The sequence below is a fragment of the Coenobita brevimanus genome, chromosome 84 (assembly GCF_032717465.1).
Source record: "Coenobita brevimanus isolate Jiangsu-jjx chromosome 84, ASM3271746v2, whole genome shotgun sequence".
NCBI classification, from domain to species: Eukaryota; Metazoa; Arthropoda; class Malacostraca; order Decapoda; family Coenobitidae; genus Coenobita; species Coenobita brevimanus.
The window spans coordinates 42097223-42116446 of NC_137037.1; the positions used below are offsets into that span (position 1 = coordinate 42097223).

The 19224-nt window shown below is 40.3% G+C and overlaps 1 protein-coding gene across 1 annotated transcript in view; it reads left to right on the forward strand.

Annotated features, from left to right (window-relative positions):
• Positions 1 to 19224, forward strand: part of LOC145410060 (GMP reductase 2-like) — a 104609-nt gene that overhangs the window by 46001 nt on the left and 39384 nt on the right. Inside the window, exons 2-3 of the mRNA XM_080280276.1 lie at positions 4249 to 4368; positions 17430 to 17588. Coding sequence (XP_080136402.1) covers positions 4249 to 4368; positions 17430 to 17588 — 279 coding nt within the window. The remainder of the gene's footprint in view (positions 1 to 4248; positions 4369 to 17429; positions 17589 to 19224) is intronic.

The window sequence follows — 19224 nt, forward strand, 5'->3', positions numbered from 1 at the left end:
CCTAAATTCAGAAAATCATAATATTCCTGTACTTGATTTTAATTCCTCACAAATACCTCCTTTCATGATTCACACCAGACACGTACAAGCTGTATTACAGAATCTATCAGCAGACAAAGCCACTGGTCCAGATGAAATTCATTCAAAAGTACTTAAAAATTGCTCCTCAGTGTTGGCTCCTGTCTTAGCAAAATTTTTCCACTTATGCATCTGTACCTCAAATTTTCCAGCCCCGTAGAAAGAAGCAAATATTCATCCTGTTCCTAAAAAGGGGGCAACTTCTGATCCATCAAACTATAGACCAATTGCAATAACTTCCGTTCTCGATAAAGTTTTTGAGACACTAATCAAGAAACACATAGTCAAGCATCTAGAAATCAATAAATTGATCAATGATCTGCAGTATGGATATAGACAAGAACATTCAACTGTAGATATTCTTTGCCTTCTCACCCATCAGATTAGCCCATTAAACGCAGATCGTCGCGTTTGCGACGCTCGGCGAAAAGGACATAATGGCGGATCGTCGCATTTGCGATTCTAGTAAATTTTGAATAACCGCGGGCAAGCAGGCTCCAGCTGGTATTGTCTATCAGTACCACCACCCTCTAGCTACAACTAGCATACTTTACCTTTGTACTACTGACCTCAGTTGTTGCCAAGTGTCGCGTTTTCCCCCCGTCCCCCCCCCACCACGGCCCGGCCAGCCTGGCTGTGATACATGGCAGCGCTCAGAACTGTAAATCTGCGCTCTCCTCTCACAAGCAGTTTATGCTACTAGGAAACGCTTGTTTCCCCAGTTGTAACACTAGCTTTTTTTCTCACGGTTTGCCCCTGTTTAGCGTCAGTTTACTGCAGGCTTTCAAAGTGACATTATGGCGAGTTCTAGCTCTTCCCAGTCAGTGCAAGCGTCCGACAGGAACGAGAATAAAGTGGCGGGCGTAAGGCAGAATAAAAAGCGCACCGTGGTGATCTTTTGGGAAGTAATATGATTGAAAATAATGTAGTATACATGTTTTTAGCTGTGAAAATGGAAATGTTTGTTGAGTGACGGGAAGACCGCCGCCGCGATGCATGTCGGCCGTACGCTTCGTTGATTTTAGCCGTATTTTCATTGCTTATTGTACAAATATGGATTCCTAACTACCTTTACGTTGTAGTATAAAGTTTACTGTGACTGAATGAGGCTGTGGTAGAGGGGAAACCGGGTTGCTGGAGGTGTGAAAGTATAGATTTGGTTACCCAACTTTGCAAGTCTCCACAAGTCCTTGGGTAGTCCACGAAGGCTCAACACCTGTCTCTGGAGAAAGCTGAATGTAAGTACTATCTGCCATACCAAGTATAATGTTCTAGGGTTAATCTCTGAATTTTAGTGAATATTTTCCGACAGGTAATCAGACCGCGATACAACCCCACCACTCGGGGGGGGAACGACTGTACACAACCGCGTTTAAGGGGTTAATAAAACAATAGACCAACATGGTGAAACACACACAATAGCACTTGATATTTCAAAAGCATTTGACAGAGTATGGCACCAGGCCTTATTGTCTAAGATGTCACACTATGGCCTTGCATCACTGGTTCCTCTAATTTCTTCTTACCTTCATAGTAGAAAAATACAGGTCATGGTAGATGGAATTTATTCTCAGTTCCATTCCATAAATGCTGGCATACCTCAGGGATCAGTTTTGGCGCCAACCCTTTTTCTCATTCATATAAATGACCTCCTATCTGTCACGCACAACCCAATACCCTCTTATGCTGATGACTCGACCCTTCACAGTTCTTTCACATTTAGTACCTCCTTTACACAATTTGATATTATAAATTCCCAAACAAACACAGCAATTTCTCTGAACCAGGACCTTTCTAAAATTAATCAATGGGGACAAAAAAATCTGGTCTCATTTAATGCTCAGAAAACTAAATACATTAATTTCTCCAACAGAAAGAATCCCTCAGACTCACACATAATATTAAATGATGTCAGTAGTCCTATATCCGCTACAATTGATATCTTAGGTGTTACTCTAAACCCCAACCTAAGCTGGACAGCTTATGTTAAATCCCTTGCTAAAAATACTTCTAAAAAACTGGGACTTATGTACTGTATAGAGTTCGTGAGTTCTTCACTGACGAGCAGATGGCCACAATATACAAAAGTCATGTGCGTTCTCAGATCGAATACTGTTCACTGCTGTGGAGTGGATGTGGAGCAGTTGCATTGAGGCAGTTGGACAAAATTCAAAATAAAGCCATTAGATTAATCATTAATCCTGCCATAACGCAGGATCTTCCTCCGTTATCAGTACGTCAAGATGTTGCTTCTTTAGCACTAATTTATTGATATTTTTACCATAAGTGCTCTAATGAACTGGCTTCAATTATGCCTCCCCTTCACATTTTCTCCCGAAATACTTGGGCAGCTGGGAGCGCCCATGAATTCACACCCTTTCCCCCACAATGCAGAACCTCTGCTTATCAAAATTCATTTATCTCCAGAACTACTACTCTCTGGAATTCACTTCCTGGGAGTTGCTTCCCACATACATTTAATCCTCTCAATTTTAAATCCAATTGTTATAAGTATTTTGTGAATGGAGGATGCCTTTAGGCACATGGACTTATTTTTGTTCCTTTGTTTTTCCTTCCTCCATTTGTTAAAAAAAAAAAAAAAAAAAAAAAAAAAAAGACATACAGTACTTGGTAGTTCCTGGAACACTGGTATTGCTCATAGTTTTTTTTATTAAAGCTTGCTATATTAACGTCAGTGACAGTAGCATGATTGAGCGTCAAGTGATGTCATCGGCAGTCAAAGGGTCAAGTCCATGCAAGAAAATAGGACTTTCCCAGCGAGAGGAACAGAAATGAATTATTTGAGATGAGTGTGTTGGTATATGTGAAGAGGCAGACAAACAAATGAGGAAGTTAGGAGGATTGTGATGTTCATGCGGATTCTTAAAAATGTTAGAAGCAACATGAGATACTATGGCTGTGTGAGAAGAGTGGAGAATGAAAGATTAACTTGGAGAGTGTATATGAGTGAGATGGAAGGGAAAAGGAGGAAGGGAACATCGAAGATGAGGTGAATGATTAGGGTGGAGAGGTATATTAATGAGGTTGCTGTGAATTGAAGGGAGGGCACCCTGTTGAAAGAGCATTGGGTAAAACTAAGGCAGTTTGTGAAGGTCACCCCCTCTGGAGGTTAAGGCATGTGACTGTGAATAGATAGATAGACTTCTATTTGGTTCTTGAGAACCCTGGCCTTTTTCCACACTGTTTAGGCTTATTGAATAAGTTGCAAGATGAGTTTCCATTCACCAAAAAACCCACACTACCAGTGTGGATTTTTTGTACCCTATTTCATGTTCACAATAGTGACTCTTCAGCCATTCCATTCTCCAGGTTTGTATGGCAAAAGTATGAGTAAGATTCCTAAAGCTCCAGGTGTGATGGAGGGAGATTGGTATGGATGGTGGGATGCATTTGCTGTTTTATGGGTCATATAAAGCTAGGATAATGTGGATTACTTATGTCAGTGCAATAAAATCCTTGATACATGGATACTGGGTTAAATTATTATCATCCCATATTTAAACAAAAGCCCCAAAGAAGGTTTTTTTTTTTTTTTAACCACGTACACCTGGCATACGTTGTTGTAGTTTCCGTAGCGTATTGTACCAAGTGCATTAGCTACTTCAGTAGTTGTACTCAGTACTGTGATATATTAGCTGTGTTGTCAGGTCTCCATCAGAGTGGAGGCCAAGTCCAATTCAGAAGGACCCCAGTGATTCTTAGTGTGTTAAATTATATGGAATTTCAAATAAAGTGCAAGTGAGGGGAGCCAAGGATCCAATAGGAGTGGATGGGAGCCAGCCACCCCCTCCATAGCTATGCCACTACTACACTGAATTAAATGCCTGGTATAGGCTATAGCAGATCATTTGTAGCCTTTTTGAGATTGTAACTGGAGTGTACAATGTACATGATTATATTTCATGTTGGCAATATATAAAGAGCTTCTTCATTCATATTGTAGCCTATATCTTCATAAGCACAGATTTCTGCATATTGAATAAAAATGTGTAGGGTGATACAGAGGCTAACCGTGAATATCAGAGTTACTTTGTCTTATTGTACATGCCTGTGCAGTGCAGTAGAGCACAGTACAGTAACCACCATAGATTAGTATTGTACCATGATATCTTCTCAACAATTATTTCTATATTTTTATATCCCTGTCAGGTTGACTTAGAACGGACTATCACCTTCAGGAATTCCAAGCTGACATGGACTGGTATACCCATCATTGCTGCCAATATGGACACAGTTGGTACCTTCGAGATGGCTAAAACACTGGCTAAGGTTTGAACACTGTACTAAAAATACTCTTTGTAGTTTTTTGCAGTCATCAGCAGGTATAACAGTACTGGTACTGGCATCTACAGCATGTGAGTACCTTTTGTGATGGAATGCATTATGAAAGAATCAGTAACTTTGCAGGGGAATTTCCTCCTCCATAATGTCCATCAGCCCCTGCAATCATCCCCTTCTGCCTGAGCTCATTCATGCTCATTCCTTTACCACATCATGTTGAATAGGCCTGTTATTTCACCGACTGCAAAATCCTGATCATAGCATAGTTTCAGTAAGTTTGTTACCATATGTATTATTCTCCCCTTCTCTTTTTCATAAGTTAGTTTCCACTTCATCCTTCACTGGTATGGTACTCTCCCAAGCTGAATAAAATTTGATAGGAAAAAGAGTTACATAAGTGGCATCCAGAAGGAATTAATCTGTTCCTAAAGGCTTCTCACTAATGTTTAGAGACATTCCAGTAAGAATTCATTATGCCTTGAGGCAGTTTTGCCATCAGAATTCATTATGCCTTGGGGCAGTTTTGCCAACACTAGTACTGTACCAAGGTTCAGATATAAATAGGTTTGTGTTCTTCAGATTCACGCACAGGGAGTGGACAGAAGCTGTGATGTCACCACACAGTGGGAAAAGAAAACAATATTAGAACGGAGACTAAGTACAAGGTGCTACCCAAGAGTTTCAGTAATTTGAATATTGTAGGAAAATAAGTTACCTTACCTCCTAGTTCTCACTGTCACCTTCGAAGTATTCCCCTTGGGCATGTATACAGTGGTTCCAGCTTTTTTTCTATGAGTTCATGGATCCCTGGAAGGCATCAGGCTTGATGGTCTTGAGCACCTCCCGCGATTCTGTTTGGATCTCTTCAATCGAGTCAAATTGACGCCCTTTCAGTCGTAATTTCAGCTTGGGAAACAGGAAAAGGTCACTGGGGGCAGGGGCAGGTGAATAGGGTGGGTGGGGAATGACTACCATGTTGGTGGAAGCTAGGAACTGCCAGACAACAATGGATGTGTGGGTGGGGGTGTTGTCATGATGCAGGACCCAGTCCTTGTTCTTCCACTGTTTTGGATGTTTGCCCTCAGACACTGCAATACTTCACAGTAAAACTTTCGGCTGACAGATTGACTGGTTGGGATGAATTCCTTGTGAACAATCCCTTTGATATAAAAGAAAATGATCAACATCGACGACACTGCTGTGAACTTGACGTGCTTTTTTTTGGCCTCGGTGAATTGGGAGACTTCTATTGCTAAGACTGCTGCTTTGTCTCCAAGTGATTCATCACCAGTTATGACCTTGGAGATGAAGGTGGCATCATCTCTGACCTGATTCTTGAGCTCCCTGCAAAGTGCAACACGATGTGCCTTCTGCTCATCACTTTACAGTCTTGGCACAAATTTTGCAGCGATGCGCCTCGTGTCTAACACGTCCGACAAAATGCATTGCACGCTCCCGTATGACAGTCCAGCGATATCACAAACATCATGGATAGTTCGTCTACGATCTGCAAGGATAGCCGGACGAACATTTCCGATGTTTTCTGGTGTCCAGAACGGTCATTGTCTTTGACAGATGTTCGTCCTACCTTGAACCACTTGTACCAGAAAAATGTTCTGCTTTGGGACATGGCATTGTCACCAAAGGCTTGCTGAAGCAACTGGTGAGTTTCTGTAGCCATCTTGTTGATCTTGAAGCTGAACTTTATGCAGGTTCTTCGTTCCGCGATGTCTGCCATTGCAGAACCACCAAACCACCTACACACCACATTACAATAGTAAGCATAACTCAACAACACGTCCGCTCACAGACATGGCTGGGGCCACACTGATGCACAAGGGGTGCTGCTGACTTCTCCTAGCAGCAAAAGGCAAACTGTATATGGTTGGCTTCCTCTATTCAGATTACTGGAACTTTTGGGTAGCACCTCATATATACAGTACAGCTTTTGCCCATCGGTGTGGCATTTTTATGAAACTGCCAGAAATCAGTGAGTGGGTAATTTTTTTTTTTTTTTATGAGGTACCATACTACTATGTTATCTTTGATGGTATGTTTAAAATGTGGATTAAAGTAGCTGAAGGACCATTACACGTGGTGAGTAGGGTAACACACCTGAAAATAGCTAAGGCATAACTGGTTGGGTAGATGCACTCCAGCCCTCATAGCCATCTGCAATGTGACATCACAAGCCATCATATGTGAGGAGAATCAGTTTTCCAACAGAAGTACACAGACTTTTTTTATATAGACCTTGATTAGTACGTTATACTCAGTATGCCAGAGATGATTATTAATATCATTAAGCTAAACTATCCTTGGTGATGCCTCACATATGGATGGGGTGATGCCTATATACTGTATTTGCCGGTGTATGAAGCCAACCTGTATATAACACTACTCCCAATATTTCCATATAAAATGTGAGTTTAGGGGTATACTCTGTGCATAAGATGAGCCCCGACTCTTTAGACACTGGGAACTTGCTGCCCCAGTAAGCCAAATCCTTTATCACTCTTCCCACTGACCAGTGAAGTGGTACTAATAATTGGGAACTTGCTGCCCCAGTAAGCCAAATCCTTTATCACTCTTCCCACTGACCAGTGAAGTGGTACTAATAATTGGGAACTTGCCGCCCCAGTAAGCCAAATCCTTTATCACTCTTCCCACTGACCAGTGAAGTGGTACTAATAACACGATGCTGAGCAACACAGCCTTTGGTTAGGTTTACTTTAAACCAGCTTCTTCTGTGGGTTTTACAGGCTGTCTAAGCTGCATGTGCCACCTCTGATATTAAAATGGATTATTCATGTACTATTCGAGTATGAATTCATACTGTATTCAAAAGTTAAAATCATGTTACCATGAATTTTACACAATAGGTTAAAGGAAATTTACGTTTTATTAAAGTCATCACATCGACAGTCATTTATTAAAAACCTTCAAAATCAGTATCATCCACATCTGACATCATCAGTTCATCAACTTCATCCTGGGTTAAAGTTTGCAGTTCTTTGTCATAATGATCAAACTCTGAATTCAAAGGTGTAGCTTCAGCATCGGCTTCCTCTTCCTCATCCTCCCACAAAATGTCATCTTCTGTGCCATCCACTGAATTGGATATTCCGCATTTCTTGAGAGTTGATGACTTTTTCCACAGAAATGTCATTACATGCTTTGATAATAAAATCACACAGCACATCCAGACATGGAGCACACATATTCTCACCACTTGTATATGACTTTTTACCACTGATCATGTACTCGTTCCATTGCTCAAGGATGCAATCCATGAATGGTTTGTTCAGACAGACATCAGGTGGTTGTAGGACTGAAGTTAATCCACCAGGAATAACAGCAATGTCACTGTTGTTTATCACTGTTGGTAATGAGCCGTGCATCAGATCTGGCAACCCTGCATTCGGTGGTAATCTGTAAGCAACCCAGCCAGTCACTGCTGAGACACATGATGGTGTTCATGGTGTGGGCTTTGTAGGTTACTCATCTTATGTCCTCTTGGCCATATCCATGGGGATATATATTTAAAAAAAAAAAAATTTTGCCTTCATATAGAAAACAAATTGTGTTTGATGATGATGTTAGTACAGTAATATCAACAGTTTTTGACAGTACAGTATAACCTCGATATAACGGACTTCAGTATAGTGGAATTCGCTTTTATCGGACTCGAGGAGCCAAGTGGATTAAATTCTTATGTGTCAGGAAAAGTCCAATAAAACCAGAAGCAGTCCTCTCTTGGAGTAAACGAATAAACAAACAAACGGAACAGATACCATAACATCGGTCCCTCCTCTCTCTCTCCTTCTCCATACCTTCTCTTCCTCCCCATCCCCTCTCCGGTGAGAGAGAGAGAGAGAAAGGTAAAATTGAAAATAACTGAAAATGAGTGTAAAAGTGAGGGTGAAAGAGAGTACAAGTGAATATGGAATGTTGAAGTCAACAGAGAGAGAGAGAGAGAGAGAGAGAGAGAATAAATACAGAAATGACAAGTGGCGTCCCCTTGCCATAAACAAATGAGGGAGATAGGCATAACCTTGGTCCCTCCTCACTCTCTCCTTCTATATATCCTCCCCTTCTCTCTGTCTCCGGGAGAGAGAGGTGAAAGTGAATGAAAAAATGAAGGTTCGTGAAGGCATTGTGAAGGTAAAAGTGAATGTAGTGCGAAAGTGAAGGTGAAAGTGAAGGCAAAAGTAAAAGTGAAGGTGGAAGGTGAAAGTGGTCAAAAGTGAAGGTGGAAGGTGAAAATGAGGGTGAAGGTGAAACAAAAAGTGAATGTGAAAGTGAAGGCAAAGGTGAAGTCAAAAGTGAAAGTGAAGGTGAAGATGGAAGGTGAAAGTAAACATGAATGTGAAAGTGAAGGTGAAGGTGAAAGTGAAGGTGAAAGTAAACATGAATGTGAAAGTGAAGGTGAAGGTGAAAGTGAAGTCAAAAGTGAAAGTGAAGGTGAAAGGTGATAATGAGGGTGAAAGTGAAGGAGAAAGTGAGAGTGAAGTGAAGGTGAAAGTGAGGGTGAAAGTGAAGGTGAAAATGAATGTAAAAGTGAAGATGGTGAAAGCGAAGGTGAAAATGAATAAAAGTGAAGATGAAGGTAAAAGTGAAGGTGAAAGAAAAGTTGAAAGTGAAAGTGAAGGTGAGAGAAAGTGAAGGTGAAGGTGGAAGTGAATGTGATAGTAAAAGAAGGGAGGGCAAAAGTGAAGGTGAGTGAATAATTGTAAAGGTAAAAGCGAAAATGAGAAAGTAAGGCTGCAAGTGAAGGTGAAAGGGAAATTCAAAATGAGTGATACTGAAAGTGAGTGTGAAGGTGAAAGTGAATGTGAAATGAGCATGGAAGAGAATATGAAAGTGACTGTGAATGTCAGAGTGAACTGAAAGTGAAGGTAAAAATGGATGGGAAGGTGAAGATGAAGGTGACCACGAAGACAAAAATATGTGAAGTAAAATAGAAGTGCCCAGTGCGGGGAGAGAGAGGGAGAGAAAGAGAGAGAGAGAGTAAATGCATGAATGACAAGCAAGCCTCAGTGCATAACAAAAGGAGGAGGAGGTCGAGAGGGGAGTCCTGATGTTGCTTTTTTCAGACTGGCTTGGGCCCCAATTAGTCCGATATATTGAGGTTTTACTGTATATGTATTATATTAATGGAAACAAGGGTCAAGGTGAGTGTTTGGCAATGTTCCCTATCATACCCATGGATCCCATATCCATAGGATGTAGAGGTTACAATTTTATACTTGGTGTTTAGGACGACCCCCAATTTTGGACATTTTTTTATGAGGTTCAAGAGCCGCCCTATCCACCGGCAAATACTGTAGACTGAGTGATCTCTTAAAAAAAAAAAAAAAGTTATTTTCTGATTCATAGCTATGATACCAGTCAATTTGGGACATTGACTGCTTTTAAAGCTGCAAAAATGTGAACTGACATGACATCAGTGAATTGATACAAAGACTTGTACAGTACTGTACACCCATACCCCGATATCCAGCAGTGTTATGTAGCAGTGGAAGTATTCGGTCAGCAAATATGGAATATGTCAGATATCGAAGCAATTTTCTCCGTAAGATACTGAAGGAAAACCAGAGATGCGTTCCAGACCCAAACCCAAACGCTCATATACCTTGCTTAATCAACAGAGACTGACACAGAAATGCCATAGGTAATGTTATTATCCTTATAAACAATACTATTGCTAAAAATGGCACATCAAACATCACATGCAGGAGGGTCGGGTGGTGGGATGCGCAGTGTTCAACACTGCTTCAGGGCACCTAAACAGCCTGGCCAGTGTTTCCAGGTCAGTGGATGCTGTTGGCACCCAATCCATCCGTAAAATGCTCCCGAAAAGCACACAAACAGTTAGGAAAATGATACACACACACACACACACATGGGAGACATGTGGGGGTGGGGGAGGGTGGGGGGATAGAGAGGGAGACAAGTGGAGGTGGGGGAAGGGAGGGAGACATGCCTGGCAGTGCTGAGTGTGGTGGAGGAGGAGGAGGAGGGATGGGGGGGAGAGGAGGGATTGGGGGGGACAAGGGAGGGGATGGAGGGAGGAAGAGAAGACCAGGAGAGCCTCATTTCAAACCTAGGGAGTGACGAAATGTCAGTCTGGAGAGGCGGGGTGTCGGTCTGGAGAAGCAGGGTGTGAGACTAGCGAGGCGATGGATATTTGGATTGTTCATATTGTGGGACTGTTCTCCTATTTCTTGTGTTCGGTCAAGCAAAGCGCTGGTTATCAGTGCACCGGATAACAGGATATGGGTGTACTAGTATTCAGGCATCTGTACCCAGTACTCCTTACCATTACACCCAAACTTCCCCTTATATGGGGTGTGTTTAAGAGTGTTTTGGTTTTGTGTAATTGCCTTTGTTTTACTTTTTTTTTTTCCCCACAAATATTGTCTGGCCTTATATGTGATTTACTTACCGTAAGAAAAAAATGGGAACAATGGCATGAGGTGCTGCTTTTAAAAATTATTTGTACAGTTCTGTATATATGTGTACAGTCAAACTTCCTTGATCACAGTTAATTGGTCCACCAAACTCCCACAATAATGAAAATCCACAATAACCAAATAAAAGAATAAGTGGAAATTAATGAGTGCAATCCCTAAAATCTGAATTCCAGATTTCCAAATATTCCAATTTCTATTGATAAATTGTCACAGTAGTTTACAGTATCCAATCTTTCTCACTCTGAACTCACTTGAGCCACATGACTGACTTTATAATTTTCTCTGTGAATCTGCCCTCATGGACAAATTTTTTTTATGTGAATCTGTCCTCATGGACAAAAAAAGTCATCATTGTTTATTGACAAGTTTTTACACTTAAACACCCAAACCATGACTGTTGGATGATAAATCTGAGGATGGATACAGTTAATAATAAAGGGAATGCTAATTAGATACTGGTATGTTTCTGTGCTTTTAGAAAATTAATTTGTTATCCAACAAATTAATTTTCTAAAAGCCTCTTGATCCTAACCACTCCAGATTTTTGGAGTTGTGCTGTAATTGGTTTGGGGCCTTTAAATCTTTATTTTTTTTTTTTTTTACCATAATAGCTAGTGGTAAATGTAACCCCTATAACAGACTGAAAGAACTGGATCTGATCATGGTCATGAATCATACAGCTCTTCTCACATATTTCTCGTAATCATTGAGCAGACATGATTAACAGTCAGTTTTTGTTGGTGTGAACAAATTTCTCATAATTAACCTTTCCTGACCATCAGTTTCTGGACTTGTGAGTAAGACAGTTCCCATAATTAAAGCAACATTTCTCATTTTTATAGCCAAGTTAACTCTGACATAATCCTTTGAATACTTTTGAATATTACTCCAATCAAATCAGAAGTTTATATCTCTTACTGGTATCTACTAAGACACTTTTTAAGTGACTGTGGAGTACTGGTACATAAACCATAATTATGTCTCGGTGTTGTTGGTGCATTAGCTGCAAAACACTGTTACCACTGTAACTGATTTGTGCCCAGTGACCTACTGCACCGCTAACCCTTATCGTCACATTTATTGTAACTCACCTGTCTGGTCAGAGTAATGTATGAAGAGTTATAAGGAGGATTTAATGCAGTACATGCTTTTTGTTACATTGTGAACAAGAACAGTACTGAAAAGCAGATTAGTTATTTTCTATGTTGTTAAAATAATGCATTTCTCAAAAGGGTAATACAGTACAGGAATTGTTTTCTTGTTTTAAAACTTTCACAGCAAGGAGCACAGTATCTGATGATTTCTTTCATTTTCCTTGTTTTTTGTTACTGCCTGTTTGCAGTCAAAGTGATTTTATCTGTAATTTGGAAAGGTAATACAGTAAAACCTCACCATAATGGACTAATTGGGGCCCAAGCCATTCTGAGAAAAGCAAAATTCTGATAAAAGTGACATCTGGACTTCCCCCTGCTAACCCGGACTTTTTCCGATATATCAGACATTAGTCTGGATCGCACCAACGGTTTTAAAACTGTTTTCACTACCACTGCAGTACTGTACTGTATTATAGATTCACAACAATAATCTAATGGTATGGTATGTGCAGTAATGCTGTACAGTACACTGATAAACATGTCCTTTATTTACCATTTTGTGGTGAACAGAGTTGAAGTGGTCAGGCAGTCCAGACTGCTTCTGGTTTTATCGGACTTTTTCCGATAAATAAGAATTTAGTCCAGTAGCTCCTCGATTCTGATAAAAGTGAATTCTTGTCCATTGAAGTCTGTTATATCGATGTTTTACTGTACTTTTTTTTGTAAGACCACAATGAAGAAAAACTGCAATAACGATACCAGCAACCAAGGATGTAACTGTAGGTTTTTATTTCTGGTGGATAATTCACATGTTTCATTTGTTTCTGACTAATCATATATCCCTTTACAGCCTACACAGCACAGTAAAGGCATGCAATGTAGTATCAATAAAAAGTGTCGTATTTAAATGTAACCATGTGTACAGATGTTAATGTTTCCTTACAGAGGCAGCATTTTTGTTGTCATTTAAAAAAATATTTCTTTGTTGCTGTTTAACCTCTTGTGCTTCATATTGTTTGTAGCATGCTTGAAATTCAGTTAAGAATGTGTTAAATTCTTTGGTATATATCTTGTCCAGAAAATGGAGTTGGGTTTAGAGAGAGGTGGAAAGGGTCCAGTTGTGGAGTAATTGGGATGCAAATTACTTTTTCTCATAAGATTTTAAAAATACAGTAAGTCCTCGTATTTGGATGCATTTTACTTCAACGTCTCGTTTTTTCCGCAAGAAAAAAGTTTCCGAGTTGTCTCACAATTTGCGAATTTCCCCACAATTCGATGCTCCCAGCCAGCAGACGATGCTTACCAATGCTCAGTCTAGGCACTGTCCATTTTTCTATGCAACAGTTTTCCATGATCTTTATACAGCAGGTCCATCAGGGCAATAGACACAGGTGAGTTTGTCATTGTTTATGATCGTAACGTACGATCTTCAGCTGTGTCGTGAATATACAACAGGTCCAGCTGGGCAGTAAACACACATGAGTTTGTTATTGTTTGTGATCGTAACGTACGATCTTCAGCCGTGTCGTGCTACTGTTTCTTAACAAAGAATCGTTACATGTTTCTTGTAACACTATTTATTTTTGTTTTGATGGATAAATACCTAAAATGGATGTAAAATAAAGCTTATCAATATTTAAGGAAGGAAAGAATAATAACCTTCTCATTACAGAGATGGTAGACTCAGCCCACCAATTTTTTATTTTGTTTGACTGTATTACAGCCTTTCTTCCTGCAGTGAGTAAAATAATGTTATAATTTCTTCCTTCCATTTAGTGACAAAGAGGGCACATAAAATGACCATGGTTCAGTTAACTGCCTTTGATGTCGAAAATAAAATAATCTGGTGAAAAGTGGCAGTTTTTCCTTGGTTAGTGACACTGGGAACTACCCCATCCACCCTCAACACACCTTCACTTGCCACTCAAGCCAGTCTTCACTTTATTTCTGGTAAGGATTTTTGGTGTTGCAGCTCTTTATAACAGTTTTAATATCTTTTCAGGTACTTGTTTATTGTGTATGCCGCTTTAGCACTAGTAAACACTCTTCATTTAATTTTGTTTGGTGTTATAGTACTTTCTGGTAGGGTAGGTACATGTCCCACTGAAACACTTCTCTATTTTTCCCACTGATTCTTAACTTCGCACTTCGACGTTTCGCGTTTCGTGCGGTTTTGGCGGAACATCCAAGCCGCGAAAAACGAGGATTTACTGTATGTTACAGTAGGTGAATTCTGTAAATGTGCTTTTTTATTTTTTATTTTTTATTTTTTTTCCTCCTTAGAATCAAGTAGGAGTAGGTTTGAGGAAACAAAGGTTAATGACATTACCGTATTATTTTTGATCACTACTGTCCTTTCATACTCCAGTAACCTATTGCATTATAACAGCATTATCTTCAGGCATGTAGACTAGGTCTTCATATCTGGCTTATATGCAAAGAGTGGTAAGATTTATGTCTTGGTACTGTATATATGTAGGTACAAAATTTGTATTACAGTACTGTACTTTTTTCTGAACTGTGTTTTAATTTATATATTTTAAGTCTAAAGACAGCAGTCTGCTGCTGTAATCTGAGTTGTTGCATTGTTTAGTTCTTTAACATTTGTTTTGTGTGTTAATGTTGCTGAGAAAAGGGTGTGTATTCTTTTCCACCCCATAGGACCCATATGTAGGAAAATCATGTAGGCTAAAGTAGGAAGTATTTACTGTTAAGCAGAGAAACTGGAAGAAGGCAAAAGGTTCAGAAAATATGAGTGATATATACCGTATAGAATTGCAAAGCAGGTAAATCAAACAAGTAAAGATGTAGTAAGTGAAAAATGTATTTGATTTTTTTTTTTTTTATGCGAGGAAGAAGGAAGCATGGAAGAGCCACTGTTATTGGCTGTTGAGTGAGGAGTTTGAGTGGAAAAAAGATGATTTAATGCCATTTGAACCAAGGCATGGGCCAGCTGTTTAGATAGAGTGAGGTTGGGTCAAGCAGCTGTTAACCAATATGAAAACTTGTAAAGTAACAGAACCATCAAGTATCTTAGCTGAAGTGTTGTGGCATTTGGTGAACTGTGTATTGAACTTTTCTTTGACCTAGTTACCACAATTGTACATTACTGTGTGGTACTCAGGGAGTGGAGGTCCAGCTCCATTTTGAGCTGCTTTGAAGGTAAGCGTAATGCATTAGACCAAGGAAATTATAGGTTTGAAACCATTGTCTTATATCATGAGAGTGGTGAAAGAGTAATGGGCAAATTAATAAGGGAATGAGTAGATATTTTTGGTTTTATGCCAGGGTAAGTAAGCATAGGTGCAATATATATTGTAAAAACTGTGGGAGAAGTACTTGGTTAAGAGCTAGAGATTTAACTGTATTTTTTGGACATAGAAAAAGCTTTTCATGGAGTCCCAAAAGGAGTAGTAAGGTGGGCATTTAGATGGCTGGGAGTTATGGTGATGTATGCCAATGTTAAAAGTAGCATAAGGGTGCGTTCACAGAGAAAGCGGGTTTACCTGCGCCAATAATTAAACCATACAAACAAATGGGGGTGTTCATAGAAGAAGTGGGGTCGAGCGCGTCGGAGCAGGCAGCCTGCTTCAACTCGCTTTCCAGAATCCTTGGACAATTCTTGCCTGCTCAACCCACGCGGGTAGAGGTGTACAGACTGGCGACGGCGTGAAATTGTGGAGATCGTGACGCGCAAGTAATATGCAGATTTTTTTTTTTTTTTAAATCAGAATCAGTCATTTTGGACTCAGGATCGGTATGGAAACAAAGACAAATGTAAACATTTTGTGATGGAAAGGCTATTAGTTATTCCCGCATTTTTTTCTGGGAATAACTAATATAACTCCTTTTTAAGATCACAAAAAAGATGGTGATACTCTCCAAGCTGTTCTCTCTTGCAGTTTATTTCATATGTTGCTGTTTTTTTCCTTTTGATCTTTGGGTGGGTCTGGTTAGTACTTGGATGGGTGACCGCCTGGGAACACCAGATGCTGTTGGCATACCGTTCTCCCTACGTGTCAAGTGGGGTTGGTGGAGGATTAGTGCCCCTCCCTGTAAAACAATTAACTCTGAGCCCTTGGCCACCCCGTTTGGGATACATGGCGTCTGGCAATGAATGAATGAAAACCTTTGGGTGAACACTGTCAAGCAATATGAACTCATCAGATGACAAGCTTGACATCTTCACTGTATGTCTGGTAGATCACAACTGACTGCGACCTTGTCTCTTTAACATCCCCTTGTCCTTTTAACATTTCTTTAATGGCGCTCGGGTCGGAGCTGGTTACCTGCTTCCTTTGTGAACACCTACACGCGCAGGTAACCAGCGCGGGTCGACGCCGGAAACCACCGTGCAGGCAACCTGCTTTCTCTGTGTACGCAGCCTAAGAGTGAATGGAAGTTAGAACAGAATCTGAGGTTAAGAGTGAGAATCATCAGGGATCAGCCCTGAGTCTACTGCTGTTCATAACAGTAAAGGAGGCATTATCACAAGCTTCCAGAGGAAGTTGCCCCATAGGAATTCTTTTGTCCAGGTTATTTCATGCTGATGGCAAAGATTATGGAAGAATTGGTTGAAAAATTATGAAAGTGGAGAAAAGGTATGCAGTCCAAAGGTCTCACGAGTAAATATTGGGAAGATTGAAGTCATAATCTGTGGGTGGGACACTGGGCTGGCTTCAGATTTGGGTAACTGGCCATGTGCTGTATGAAGGAAGGGTGTGGGTTGTAATAGGATTTTCTGTGTTGGTTGCAGTTATTGGTTTTACAAGAGATTTAGTGAAGTGTGGTTTGTTTGAGGCAAGTAGTGGATTTCAGATGTGGTAGATTTAGGAGCACTGCCACACCACTTGCAGAAGACTAATAAGATCTATGATGCTGGATGAATTCTTCTACTTGTTGGTGTTATCTGTACAGGGGATGGTGCTGAGTAGGGTGTCATTGGATGGGTGGTCAGTGGTTGGAAAAAGTTCAAGAGAATTGTTACTCATCTTCATCACATCCAAGTGTTCTCAATGTCCACAAAAGGGAAAGTGTTTGCTTCTTGTGTTATGAATGTCATATTTTATAGTAGTGAAATTGGGATAAGAGAAGACTGTAGCCAGACTAGAAAAAGATAACATGTGAATGACCTGATGGAATGTGGAGTGAAGCTGGATGACAGGACATAAGAACTAAAAAGGGAGAGCATCAGGAAGGAAGTAGAAAGAAAAGTGAGATGGGTTAGACATGTTGAGAGGATGGACCCGGACAGGTGGATAAGAAGGTGTAGAAGCACTGAGACTCTGGCCAGTAGACAGAAAGGGATGAGGTGGTGTGTGGTGACCTTAGATAGAGAGGTATTACTAGAGAGCTGGTGTAGGACAGAGCAAGATGAAGGAATGCTATCAGTTGAAACCATCTGACCTATGTTATATTCAAAACAGAAGTCAAACAAAATTTTTACAGTATTATCAGTTTTGTTTCTATCCTCTTACAGCACAAATGCTTCACAACAATTCACAAACATTATAGCATTGAGGAATGGGCAGAAGCCTTCAAGGAGGACAAGACAACACCAGGTTTTGTGGCAGCTTCATCTGGCATTTGTGATTATGACTGGGAGAAGCTCCAGCAGATATTGGCACTACACCCTGAGGTAAGAGAGTGTGTGAGGCAAGAGTTAGGGTGTGGGGGTGAAAGCAGAAGAGCTAGGGGTGCAGGTAGTTAGAAGAGAGAATTTGGGGAATAAGAGGTGAGGAGAGAGGACATGGGGTAAAGGTGGTGAGGGGAGAAGATATGGAGTATGGATGATGACGGGAGAAGATAAGAGGTGAGGAAAAGGGTTGGAATGTGAATGGTTAGAGATTGGGATGGGAGTGGTGAGGAAGGGGGATGGGGTGTGCATGGTGTTGCAAAGGTTTGGAATGTGAATGATGAGAGATAGGATGGGGATGTGAGTGGTGAGGAATAGGGATGGGATGTGAATGGTGATGAAGAGGGTTGAGTGTGTGGTGAGGAAGATATGGGAAGGAGTGTGAGTGGTGAGGAAGAGGAGGAATGGAGTGTGAGTGGTGAGGAAGAGGAGGGATGGAGTGTGAGTGGTGAGGAAGAGGAGGGATGGAGTGTGAGTGGTGAGGGGAAGTGGGGTGAACCGAGAGAGAGAGAGTCACACAAAAGACGTTATTTATTTTTGCCAGCATCATCAGAGATTTCACCCTCGTACATGATTTAGTTTTGAAGGAGTCCAAATCATTTTGGTCCTGGCTGTTTTTGGCCCTCTTGTATGCAGCCTTTCTCTCTTTTCTTGCTCTGGGTATTTCATTGGTAAGCCATTTTTTTTTTTTCTTTTTACAGAGTTTGGCTTTTGGGACTTAAGAGGGTGCCTGTCATTCTGGAAATTGCTCATTTAAATGTGCAATACATTTCATTAACATCATTGCCCTCTAGTCCAGCACTCACAAAACTCTTTCTAAAACCTGCAGAGTCAGCTTGACAGACGTTTAGTTTTCTTTAACCTTTTCAGGTCTCAAATAGGTCCCAAGGTCATGTTTGACAATTGCATTTTTTTTTTTTAAAGTCTGACTGTGCAGATAAAAAAAAAAATATCATATTCATGCACAAGGAAATATTACACATCTGCCAATGAAACATAGAGCTCTACTCACCATACAAGTGCTGCAAAAATTATGGGAAGTTGCGTAGCAAGTGGTGTGTGGTAGCATGGTGAGTATTGCCATCTCGGTGGGTAGGTGATTTCTTGGTGTGTAGGCGACATGATTGCATTGTTTGTTTCCATGTTTTTCCATAAAAAACAGTGCACTAATATATATAAGTTATATCTCACATGATTTGTGAATGATTCTTGAGATGTTTTCTTTACAAACAACAAACTACTGTAAACAGTTACAAGATCCATATAAAACTATCACTTACTTACTAGTTACTAATTTATTTTTCTTTGCTCTTATTTTGCTTAGTACTGTCCAAGGCTGTGGGGGTGAGGACATGGGCTTGCCCTTTGTATGTACATATGTTTATTTTATTGTTGCTAACTATATCATCCTGTGTACTTACAGGCAGCAGTAGAGACAGTGATCAGATGTTTATTATTTCTCAGAATTGACAGTGTTATAAGTATAACCAGGAAATATGAGAAACTTATGAAATATAAATAAGAAAAAAGTAAGGAGACACTAACAGTCATTTGTCAATGAAAAAGGCAACACTCGCTGCACGTGTATGTCCGCCTGGTAACAAATAAATGCATGGTACATGTATAAAAGGCTACAGAA